Below are 12,595 nucleotides of genomic sequence, written 5' to 3'. Positions count from 1 at the left end.
AGAGATCTGACAGATCCCACTGAGGCCATGCAGTGTTACAGGAGATCAGTCCTTTCCTATGTTTTGCAAACCAAATTATTTCCACTGGGTTAAAAAGCATCCCAAGTCCCTGGGGAGTGAAGAAGCCTACAGAGGCCATGTTCCCAGAAAAGTAAAGAAGGTCCATTACCAAAATCCCCTGACTCCGGGATGGGGTCCCATGCAGCCTTTGTCAGTGTTTCTGTGTGTCAAAAGCAACCAGAGGTGTCCCTCAAACAAAAAAATCACTATTGATCACCATTCTGCCTCACCATGAAGGCATTCCTGCCGTAAAAGTCCCCATAGGAGGGATGCTGGTGGCCCTCCCTTTCCCCATCACATCCTAGGCTACAGATGGGTGCCTGGTGAATGGACTGAAACACCGTGCCATGCTGTCTTATGCCCGGGAAACCAGGTTACCCCCTACCATTTTTAACTCATGGAGAACACTAGGAGAGTTTTACAAGGGAAATTACCCAATTTTGTAATTCAACTAGTTACTAGAGAACACTGACGGAAATCAGTAAAGATAGAAATCCACCATGGTTCTAAGCAACATTCCAACACAAGTAGTCTTTACAGCCAACTTCCCTAGTAAGTGGTTCCCAGCTGGGCTTTAGTTCAATCGGGTCCTGGTTTCGGCCAGCTCCCAGTGGAGGTCCTGCAGCCAGAAGTGGCTAGACCAGGGATGTAAAGGGGTTGACATTAGATCAATCACAACAATCACATGTTGTCTTAAGATTGGAACCATCCTGGTGACTTAGGTGGCTGTCCCATGCCCAAGGCTGATGACTCTGTATAAGGACAGGAGTAAAGAGAGGGCATCAAGTTTCTGCGTCTTATTACATCCCGGCCAGGGTACTAACTTCCAGCTGAAAGGCAGGCTTTCTCCTCCCCGCAGAGTAGCCAAGGCTAGAGGGTTGTGGCCTGAGCAGTCGGCATGAAAATGTCCCAATAAGACCATATTCCTTGAAGAGCTCCTGGAATGAGAGTAAAGTACCCACCAAGTTTGCATTGAAGGTCAGAGTCCAGATGAAAAGACTCAAAGCCCCATGTTTGGGCGCCATGTGGTGTGGTTTTGGAATACAGGTGAGGTTTGGTACGGTGAGGTCCAGAGCTGACGGCCAAGAAAGAATTCTTGAGATGTCTTTGGTGCAAAATGGTGGTTTTATTAAAGCACGGGGACAGGGGGTGCCTGGGTGGCTTAGTCAGTGAAGTGTCTGCCTTTGGCTCAGGTCATGATCTCAGGGTCCTGGGATCAAGCCCCACATTGGGCTCTCTGCTCAGCAGAAAGCCTGCTTCCCCCTCTCCTTGTAGCTCCTCCTGCTTGTACTCTCTGTCAAATACATAAAGTCTTAAAAAAAAAAAAAAAAAGCACAGGGACAGGACCCACGGGCAGAAAGAGCTGTCGTCCCAGAGTTGTGAGGGCTGGCTGGCTATATACTATGGGGTTGGGGAAGGTCAGGAAAAAGGGAAGTTTTCAAAAGGATTCTCATAGGCTAGGGAGGACCTACAAGATACTGGAGGCCTTGCCATTGTCAAGTCAAGGTTGGTTTCCCCTCTAGGAAAACCATAATGTTAAGGGAGTTGGGAACTTTGGGGCACCTGGGTGGTTTAGTCGGTTAAGTGTCTGCCTTCAGCTTGGGTCATGATCCCAGGGTCCTGGGATCGAGCCCCGTGTCGGGCTCCCTACTCAGTGGAGAGTCTGTTTCTCCCTCTTTCCTTCCCCCTGCTTGTGCTCTCTTAGTCTCCCTCTCTCTCAAATAAATAGATACATAAGGCAGTGGGGCGATTGCTGGAAGAATGTCACGCGCATCCCACCTGCAGAGTGGGGGGAAGTGGTGGTTGCAAGTGTCAGCTTGTGCTTTGTCCTCAGCTAGCCTTCTGTTCCCTCATCCAAGTGACGAGGGTCGGGCCCCCTGATGTGACTAATGTCCTAAGAAGAAGAGCGGGAGACTAGCCCTCTCTCTCCACTGCGTGAGGGTAGACAGCAAACAGGCAGCCGTCTCTACAACACGAACAGACACTGGATACGCGCTGGCTCTTGATCTCGGATACTTCAGCCTCCAAAAACTGTGAGAAACAAATATTTGTTGTTTTAAGCCCCCCAGTCTATGGTGTTTTGTTACAGCAGCAAGGACAGACTAAGACAGTTGGCTTGAGCATCTTGAAATGATCGCTATTGTCTGGAGATTATGACTTACCTTGGGCAAAGTAGAAGGTCCAGTTGATTTTTTTTTTAAGACTTATTTATTTATGAGAGAGAGAGAGAGAGAGAGAGAACACGAATGACAGGAGGGGCAGAGGGAGAGAATCTTCAAGTAGATTCCCCACCAAACATGGGCCCGATCTCAGGACTCATGAGATCATGACCCAAGCTGGAACCAAGAGTCAGACACTTACCTGCCTGAGCCACCTGGGTGATCCCAGAAGGTCCATTTTCTTATCACTATGACACATAACTTAAAAAAAAAATTTTTTTTTAAGATCTTATTTATTTATTTGACAGAGAGAGAGAGGTCACAAGTAGGCAGAGAGGCAGGCAGAGAGAGAGGGAGAAGCAGGCTCCCCGCCAAGCAGAGAGCCTGATGCGGGGCTTGATCCCAGGACCCTGAGATCATGACCTGAGCCGAAGGCAAAGGCTTAACCCACTGAGCCACCCAGGCACCCCGACACATAACTTTTGATCTAGGTTAAATAACTGTCCTTCTCAATTACATGTGCTCATTTGTCATTCCAAGTTTCCTTAGGCATGTCAAGAGCCAAGCAGTAGCTGTTGGTGTGTTGGTATTAATAACAGAAACATTTCACAAATAGAAACTAATGCCAGTTTTCTATCAGTGCCAGACACTTCAAATAGAAAATTAGTTAATTCCAATAATCATTCAACTTTTCTTCTGTCCACTTCATGCAATCAAAGTAAAGCTCTTGGAAGTTCATCTTTTTGTTTTATCTTATTGATTTGAGAAGGTGCACAAGCAGGGAAAGCAGCAGGCAGAGAGAGAGGGAGAAACAGGCTCCCCACAGAGCAGGGAGCCTGATGAAGACCTTGACCCCAGGACCCTGGGATGACCTGAGCTTAACTGACTGAGCCACCTAGGTGCCCCTCCTGGAAGTTCATCTTGTCAAAGGTAAAACATGTGGGACTCTTGTGAATTTAATTAATTAATTAAGTAGGCTCCACGCCCAAGGTGGGACTTGAGCTCACAACCCTGAGATCAAGATCTGAGCAGAGATCATGAATCAGACATTTATTTATTTATTTATTTGTTTGTTTATTTATTTATTTATTTATTTTCAAAAGATTTTATTTACTTATTTGACAGAGAGAACAAGCAGCGGGAGCATCAGGCAGAAGGAGAGGGAGAAGCAAGCTCTCTTCTGAGCAGGGAGCCCAATGCTGGGCTCCATCCCAGCCCCTGGGATCATGACTTGAGTCGAAGGCAGACACTTAACCCACTGAGCCACCCAGGTGCCACCCAGTCGAGTGTTTGACTGAGCTACCCAGGTGCCCTGTGACGGCTATGTTAAATTCAGTTACACTAAGTTCAGCATCAAAGATGGAAGTGTTTTTGCAATGAGCACACACAAATTTTGATGCACCACGGTGTCACGTTAAAAATAGTCTTGGGGGGGCGCCTACTTGTGCTCTCTATCTGTCAAATAAATAAAAAATCTTTAAAAAAAAATAGTCTTGGGGCACCTGGGTGGTTCAGTCGGTTAAGCGTCTGCCTTGGCTCAGGTCATGATCCCAGGGTCCTGGGATCGAGCCCCACATAGGGCTCCTCCTTCAGCGGGGAGTCTGTTTGTCCCTCTGTCCCTCCTCCTGCTCATGCTCCCCCTCTCTCAAATACATGAAAAATAAAATCTTTTTAAAAAATCATCCCGTTAAATTAAAAATCTATGGAATATGAATGTACTTTGTCATATGTAGTATGGAGCCTCGCATTCCCCCTTCCTCGTGGCTTCTGAAAGGTATTCGGAATGCAAATTTGAGCCACTGATAATGTTCGCCCCGCATTCAACACTGGTGATGCTGACAAGCAGACCAGAATGGGACGTGAGCAAGTATTTCAGCACGGATGCCCTCCCTCCAGCCTCTAGCTTCAGTCGCCGCCTTTCTGCCACGTTGATTCAAGTACACAAAATCTGTTCCACGTCATTCTCCAGCCTTTCATACACCACAGGCCAGTTTCCTTAGTTTGAAGTTAACTTTGTGCTGCTTTCCAGATCTCTCTTCCTCTGTCTTTTACAAAAGCTCATTAGGTACAAAACGGCTGAATTCCAGCAATGGTGAAACCTGTGTGAGACCTACTACCTCAGAGTTCTAACAGATGGAACATGACCTAGAGGACGCATCCCAAACGGGGCTACTCGGGACTGAAGGTCTCCTGGCCAGTCCAAAGGCACATCTTCTTGACTTGACCACTCAGGACTGTTGCTCCCCGTGGCAGAGGTTGTCTTCCAAAGACGACCTTTTGTTCTCTCACATTCTCCTCTACAACATAATGTTGATGCTCACCCCATGAGCCAAGAGTACTAATGTGGATTTTCCGAAGATGGGACATATCAGGCGTTATGGCTTCCGGCTGGTTTTCTTGAGAATCTTGCCCTCAGAAGCTAGCTCCACACTTTGAGGAAGTCCAGGCTATGTGGAGGCATCATACGTAAGTCTACGCTTGACCACAGCAGCTGGCCTTCCCGCTGGTGATCACCATCAACCGCCAGACGTGTGGGTGCATTGGACTTCAGGTGATGCCATCTCCGGCTTTAAGGTCCCTACTCAGACAATGGGGAGCAGATGAGCGTTCCCCACTGAGACATAATTTGCACATTACATGAAGCGTCCAAGTCAATTTGGAGTTGTACGACCATCATAGTTCTAGAGTTTTACATCACCCCCAATGAGATTAGCCACCATTAGCAGCCACTCTCCATTTCCTCCAGTGCCCTTCCAGTCCCTGGCAACCCCTAATCCACTTTCTGTCTCTAGTCGATTTGTCTGTTCCAGACGTTTCATGTAAACCAAAGCATCAACTAGGTCTTCTATGACTGGTTTCTCCCATATAGCATTGTTTCCAAAGCTTGTCCACACAGTAGATATTTCTCTACTTCGTTCTTTTTTATTGCTATTCCACCGTATGGATAGGCCACGTTTTATTTATCTGTTCATCAGCAGATGGACATCGGGCTGCTGCCACTTTTTGGCTATTGCTATGATGAACATCTGTGTACAAATTTTTGTGTGTTTTCCCTTCTCTTGGGTGTATATCTAAGGATGGAATTGCTGGGTCATATGGTAACTCTAGGTCTTATCTTTTGAGGAACTGCCAGACTGCTTTCCAGAGTGCCTGCACCATTTTACATTCCCACGAGCAGTGTAGGAGATTCCAAATTCTCCACATCCTTGTCAACACTTGTTACTGTCTGTTTTTTACTTTAGCCATCCTGGTGGGGTGTAAAGTGGTATCACTGTGGTTTTGATTTACTTTCTCTAATGGATAATGATGTCGAACAGCTTTTCCGATTATTTATTTACTTATTTGACAGAGATCACAAGTAGGCAGAGAGGGAGGGAAGCAGGCTCCCTGCTGAGCAGAGAGCCAGATGCAGGGCTTGATCCCCAGACCCTGAGATCATGACCTGAGCTGAAGGCAGAGGCTTAACCAACTGAGCCACCCAGGTGCCCCTTAAATTGGGTTTTCTATCTTTCATCATTGAGTTGTAAGAGTTCTTTATATATTGTAGATACACGTTTCTTATGAGATATGTGATTTGCAAAATTTATTTCCCCCATTCTGTAGGTCGCTTTTTCACTTTTTTTTTTTTGAAAGATTTTATTTATTTATTTGTCAGAGAGAGCACAAGCAGTGGGAGCAGCAGTCAGAGGGAGAAGCAGGCTCCCCACTGAGCAAGGAGCCCAATGTGGGACTCAATCCTAGGACCCTGGGATCAGGACCTGAGCTGAAGGTAGATGCTTAACTGACTGAACCACCCAGGCTCCCCCAGCCTTTTCACTTTCTCGATGGTATCTGTTAAAGCACACATATTTTAAATTTTGATAATGTCTAATTCTTTTTTGTCTTCTCTTGCTGGTGCTTTTGCTGTCATCAAAGAAACCATTGTCTAACCTAAGGTCATGAAGATTTACTCCTATATTTTCAGAGCTTTACAATTTTAGCTTTTACATTAGGTCTACAACCCTCGAGTTCATTTTGTGTGAGTGTGGTTGGTGTGAGGAAGGGATCAACTTTATTCTTTTGCATGGGGATATCCAGTCGTCCCAGCTTCACTTGTTCAAAACTGTTCTTTTCCTATTGAATTGTCTTGACACGGTTCTCTAAAATCAACTTAAAGTACATATAAAGGTTTATTTCTGGACTCTGAGTTCTATTTCATTGATCTTTATGTCTCCCCTTATGCCACTACCACACTGTCTTTATTACTGTAGCTTTTGGTAAGTTTTTTTTTTTTTTAAAGATTTTATTTATTTATTTGACAGAGAGAGATCACAAGTAGACAGAGAGGCAGGCAGAGAGAGAGAGAGAGGGAAGCAGGCTCGCCGCTGAGCAGAGAGCCTGACGCGGGACTCGATCCCAGGACCCTGAGACCACGACCCGAGCCGAAGGCAGCGGCCTAACCCACTGAGCCACCCAGGCGCCCCGGTAAGTTTTGAAATAAAAAAATCAGAGAACTTAGTCTTCTTCTTCAAGATTATATCTATTCTGTGTCCCTTGAATTTCCATATGAATTTTAGGATTTGTTTATGCATTTCTGTTTCAAAAAAAAAAAAGATAAAAAACCAGTTGCACTTTTGATAGGGATTGCATTGAATCTTTAATCTAAATTTCGGGATTCTGTCTTTTTAAGCAATTTGATTTTAGGAGAGCTAATTGTACAATGGTGCCGATATACCACCCTGCTGAGGGCATTTTATTGTGGATGAGGACAAGACTCATGAGGACTGTTTTGTAGAGAATACAATTTTGTCTGCAAGGTGTCTCCCTCTAGACAGCAAATGGGACATTTGTTAGAAGAAAAGAGTGTTTCTGATTGGTGGTTTGGTCTGGCATTTCCAAGCTGAGACCCCTTCCTCACTTCCAGATAAGCAAGCCCCAAGTACTGACTTCAGCAGCTTGGCCCACACCCCAGCCTCCCACCCAGGGCTAGACTGATTTTTCCACACTGGGAAGCAGCCATCAGACCTGGGCTTTTTCTCCCCCAGTGTCAGGTGCCCCTGCTTGGAGCAGGCGTTTGCCAAAGGAAATGGGGACCGCGGCTGCCCATGCCACACTCCACCTCCAACAGCAGGAGGCCCAGGGAAAGGCTTAGAGTCCGATGGACAACAGGGAGACAGGAATCTTTCACCAGAACAAGAGTAAAGCCACTGCTGACATTGAGAGTCTGTTAAAAATGTCACGCTGCGTCTCAGGAAGCGCCAGAAGCACCCTGGGAGGTTTTGGCCCCAAAGATCCTAGTTCTAAGTGCCTCTATTTCCTGAGGTGATTCTGAATAAGAGAAAGTACACTTCAGGATGCACGGCCTGCTTGTCTGCCCCTGTGCACAGCCGAGCGAGGGCCACCTCAGCCCTGCTGTTGACAGCTCAGGCTGGATTCAGGACAGAAGGCGGGAGAGAGCCTCCTGAGGGCAGCGTGTGCTCTACCCTTGCCCTCTGGAGACTCCAGCTCGTGGTTCTGCCCTGTTGGCAGGAAGCCCTCAGGTAGGATGAAAACAGGCTGCAGACAGTAAAGGAGACAGGTTCGGGGGGTGTCCTCGGGGCCTAGGCCACAGCCCGGGCAAGTGCCTGCTTTATTCAGACAGGAACTGCTGAATTGAGACAGGAACTGCTCAAGTGGACCACAGCCCCAGCCTTTAGACTGGGAAGCGAAGGCAACTGGGAGCCCGGAGAGGGATCTAGAAAAATACTGCATCGAGTCAGATGATCAAAAAAGACCATGTTAAATCAACTTAAGGCAGACTGGTCAGGATGAGAGGATAGAAGAGGTGATGGAAAAGAGAGAAACCTTTGGCAGCTTGAGCCAGGACTGGCCCTAGCGGAAGTAGTTGGGACATTCGTGGGCGACCAGGTGCCAGGCTCGGTCGAAGGCCTGCACCACGGCCGGCTCCAGGGGCCCTTCCTCGGTCGCTGCCAAGTTCTGCGCCAGCTGCTCCACGCTGGACATGCCCAGGATGACCGCGTCCCCGTGGGCGCCCTGCAAGGGGAGACAGCCAGCTGTGACTCCAGCCACACGCCCGCCCTCCCCGCCCTGCCCCTATCGGGACCCGGGTGCGGATGTTTATTTACACTGAATAGAGTTCCATAAAGAGTCCGACGTCCTCAGTGATTTTAACGATGTGACTCCAAACCCCGCTGTCTCTCCGCTTGTCCTCAGACAGACCTGGGCTCAGAGCCCAGCTCGGCCACTCAGCGGGGTACCCCGGGCTCAATCATTCCGCCTCCTGGTGACTCAGTCTTCTCTATCCTCAGTGTGGTTATAGGGAAGAGGAAGGCCAGGCACTTAGCCCCGTTTTGTGGGAAACTATCTAGGCACGTCAAACGCTGTACGTCAGGCTGATGCAGGAGAAGGGTTTTAGCCAAACAGAGACAGGGAGCCCCAACTCCCACCAAAGAGTACATGAGGCTAATGAGTTTTGAGGTATTTTCTACACAGCTGTGTGAACCCACTTCCTCATCTGTAAAACTGAGGGAAGGGCACTTTGTAGGGCCGGATGAGTCCCTAAGTACGCGTATGTGAAGCCCTCATCCGGGGCCTGGCGCTCAGACAGCTGCTCAGGACAGCGGAACAGCTGCCCACCAGCGCTCTCACCGGGAAAATCTGCTTAGGGGAGGCTCCTGGCTGGCTCAGTCGGTCCAGCACATGACTCTCGGTCTCAGGTTGTGAGTTCGAGCCCCACACTGGGGGTGGAGATTACTTAAAAATAAAATCTTTTTTTTTTTTTTTTAAGAACTTATTTATTTCATAGAGATCGCGAGTAGGCAGAAAGGCGGGCAGAGAGAGAGGAAGGGAAGCGGGCTCCCTGCTGAGCAGAGAGCCCAATGTGGGGCTGGATCCCAGGACCCGGGGACCATGCCCCAAGCCGAAGGCAGAGGCTTTAACCCACTGAGTCACCCAGGGGCCCCTAAAAATAAAATCTTAAAACAAAAAACAAAAAAATGGGCTCCATGCCCAACATGGGGCTTGACCTCACAACCCTGAGATCAAGAATCACATGCTGGGACACCTGGGTGGCTCAGTCAATTAAGTGTCTGCCTTTAGCTCAGGACATGATCCTGGGATCTAGTCCTGCATTGCGGGGCATGGGCGGGATCAGGGGGTCCCCCCTCAGCCTGCTTCTCCCTCTTCCCCCTCCCTCCTGCTCGTGCTCACGCTCTCTGACAAAAAACTAAATAAAGTCTTTTTATATGCTTCACTAACTGAACCAGCCAGGCGCCCTCAAATCAAATCTTGGGGGGGCAAAAAAAAAAAAAAAGAACACATGACTTAGAAATCACCTACAGGTAATTCTGGCTCTGCCAAAAGGGGCGGCCGGCTCACCTGCAGCCGGGAGTGGTGGTACAGCCACCGGAGGGCGGCCGAGGTCATGCTGGGGGCGCTGTCACGGTACGCGACCTGCAGGGCCTTCTCCACCAGGGCGATGGCCTCGAAGTGATGCTCCTTCCAGAAGCTGGGCGGGTGAAGGGGGTGGCACAAGGGTTAATAACCTGGGGTCACACTGGGGCTACAGCCACAAAGCCAAGCACAGCAGCCATGCCTACCCAACACCGTGGAGAGGAGGGCCCCGTGCTCTGCCAGTGGCGGGCCGGTTTGATGGGGCAGCAGAGCCCTTGGGCACAGGAGGCAGCTAGAGGGGCCTCACCAAACACCTCGAAGACATCTTTAGCCTCTTTATGAGTTCTTCAGAACTGCCTGCCCTTGCTTTACCTGGTGAAGCAAAGGTAACTAGAGTGGGGGGTCGGGGGCAGGCCTCAGCCCCAGGCCTCCTGAGCATGGATCCAGGGCTCCCTCTTTCCTTCCTGGCAAGGGGTAAGCTGTCCTCAGGGAAGTGCTAGGCCTTGGAAGACCCAGTATAAGACCTAGGGGTCACCATTTGCTAAACAAGAAACCCAGCAGAGTTTGGTAATTTCTGCAGGAATCAAGAGATATGGTTCCAGACAGCAGGAAGACTTGGAAGCCCCAGGAAAACCTCCTAGAATTTCTCCAAGTCAGATAACGGGAACCCTGCACCCCACCCATCCCGACGCAGCCCATCCCCGGCTCACCGGTTCCTGTAGGTCTCAGCCCAGTTATTCCCGAAGAAGCGGCCCACGGGCTGTTTCCCGTCCTTGTCCTCATACTTGTACTTGCCGGTCAGCAGGCCCCCTGCAGGGAGACACCATCAGAGCCGCCAGCCCACCCTGCTCCCAGAGGCTGTTCTGGACTGGTGGGGTGTTGGGGGGAACCCAGGGGGGATGGAGGACACGGCCCAGCCTCTCTTCAAAGCCCTCCCTGCTTCCCAGGCCCTGGGCCGGGCATCTCCCATGTCGGCAAGAGGCAGAGATGGGCCAGGAATGGCCTCCCACCCCAGGGGGAGCCTGCCCCCCGAGTAGCCCCTACCAGCCAAAGGGTTGTAGGCGTAGAACCTCAGTCCGAAGTGCCTGAGGCAGGGGAAGAGCTCCGTTTCCACCTGCCGGGTGGTAGCGTTGTACATTCCCTGTGGGTAGGAGGTCGCTAGTGTCAAGGGAAGGAACCCCACAGCTTTTTTTTTTTTAATTTAAATTCAATTAACTTATAATGTATTACTCATTTCAGAGGTAGAGATCAGTGATTCATCAGTCTTATATAACACCCAGTGCTCACGACACCACAAGACCTCCTTCGTGCCCATCCCCCAGTTGCCCCGTCCCCCCACCCCTGCAACCCTGTTTATTTCCTGTGATTAAGAGTCTCTTATGGGGGCGCCTGGGTGGCTCAGTGGGTTAAGGCCTCTGCCTTTCGCTCAGGTCATGATCCCAGGGTCCTGGGATCGAGCCCTGCATCGGGCTCTCTGCTCAGCAGGGAGCCTGCTTCCTCCTCTCTCTCTCTCTCTGCCTGCCTCTCTCCCTACTTGTGATCTCTATCTGTCAAATAAATAAATAAAATCTTTAAAAAAAAAAAAAGTCTCTTATGGTTTGTCTCCATCTCTGATTTTTGTCCTGTTTTATTTTTTCTTCTCTTCCCCTATGATCCTCATTTTCTTAAATTCTACAGGAGTGAGATGATAGGATAATTGGCTTTCTCTGATCTATTTCACTTAGCATAATATCCTCTAGTTCCATCCACTTTGTTGCAAATGGCAAGATTTCAGTTTTTTCAATGGCTGCATAGTATTCCACTATATATACACCACATCTTCCTTACCCGTTCATCTCGATCTCTGGACATCTGGGCTCTTCCCATAATTTGGCTATTGTGGACACTGTGGCTATAAACATTCAGGTGCACGTGCCCCTTTGGATCACTACATTTGTATCTTTTTTTTTTTTAAGATTTTATTTATTGGACAAACGGTGATCACAAGTAGGCAGAGAGGCAGGTAGAGAGAGAGGGAGGCAGGCTCCCCGCTCAGCAGAGCGCCTGACGTGGGGCTCCATCCCAGGACGTGGGATCATGACCTGAGCTGAAGGCAGAGGCTTTAATCCACTGAGTCACCCAGATGCCCCACTACATTTGTATCTTTAGGGTAAATACTCAGTAGTGCGACTGCTGAGTCGTAGGGTAGCTCTGTTTTCAACTTTTTGAGGAACCTCCATGCTGTTTCCCGGAATGGCTGCACCAGCTTGCATTCCCACCAACAGTGTAGGAGGGTTCCCTTTTCTCCACATCCTCACTTACACCTATCATTTCCTGACGTGTTAATTTTAGCCATTCTGACTGGTGTGAGGTGATATCTCACTGTCGTTTTGACTTGTGTTTCCCTGAAGCCGAGTGATGTGGAGCACTTTTTCATGTGTCTGTTGGCCATCTGGATGTCTTCTTTGCAGAAATGTCTGTTCATGTCCTCTGCCCATTTCTTGGTTGGGTTATTTGTTCTTTGGGTGTTGAGTTTGATAAGCTCTTTATAGATTTTGGATACTAGCCCTTTATCTGGTAAGACATTTGCGAATATCTTCTCCCATTCTGTCAGTTGCCTTTTGGTTTTGCTGTTTCCTTTGCTGTACAAAAGCTTTTTATCTTGACAAAGTCCCAATGGTTCATTTCTGCCTTTGTTTCCCTTGCCTTTGGAGACATGTCTACAAAGAAGTTGCTGTGGCCAAGGTCACAGACGTTGCTGGCTGTGTTCTTCTCTAGGATTTGGATAGATTTCCTATCTCACATTTGGGTCTTTCATCTATTTGAAGTCTATTTTTGTGTGTGGTGTAAAGAAACGGTCCAGTTTCATTCTCCTGCATGTGGCTATCCTTTTATTTATTTTTTTAAAGATTTATTTATTGGGGCGCCCAGGTGGCTCAGGTGGTTAAGTAACTCCCTTTGGCCCAGGTCATGATCGCAGGGTCCTGGAATCGAGTCCTGCATCGGGTTCCTTGCTTAGCGGGGAG

At 48.7% G+C, this 12,595-nt stretch overlaps 1 protein-coding gene across 3 annotated transcripts in view; it reads right to left on the bottom strand.

Annotated features, from left to right (window-relative positions):
• LOC123941470 (aflatoxin B1 aldehyde reductase member 2) overlaps positions 1-12,595 on the bottom strand; it is a 36,251-nt gene that overhangs the window by 18,501 nt on the left and 5,155 nt on the right. For 2 of the 3 annotated variants that reach the window (XM_046004698.1, XM_046004718.1), the window contains exons 4-7: positions 10,635-10,731; positions 10,301-10,400; positions 9,576-9,705; positions 6,726-8,231 (exon numbers count right to left, since the gene is read on the bottom strand). In XM_046004698.1, the coding sequence (XP_045860654.1) occupies positions 8,070-8,231; positions 9,576-9,705; positions 10,301-10,400; positions 10,635-10,731 (489 nt within the window). In that variant the 3' untranslated portion in view covers positions 6,726-8,069. Of the gene's footprint in view, positions 1-6,725; positions 8,232-9,575; positions 9,706-10,300; positions 10,401-10,634; positions 10,732-12,595 lie in introns of those variants that run through there. The other variant, XM_046004708.1, reaches the window with a different exon arrangement.

Source organism: Meles meles, chromosome 1 (assembly GCF_922984935.1).
Source record: "Meles meles chromosome 1, mMelMel3.1 paternal haplotype, whole genome shotgun sequence".
NCBI lineage: Eukaryota > Metazoa > Chordata > Mammalia > Carnivora > Mustelidae > Meles > Meles meles.
Note: the sequence above shows the minus strand (reverse complement) of the source record. Positions and strands in the feature narration are given on the sequence as shown.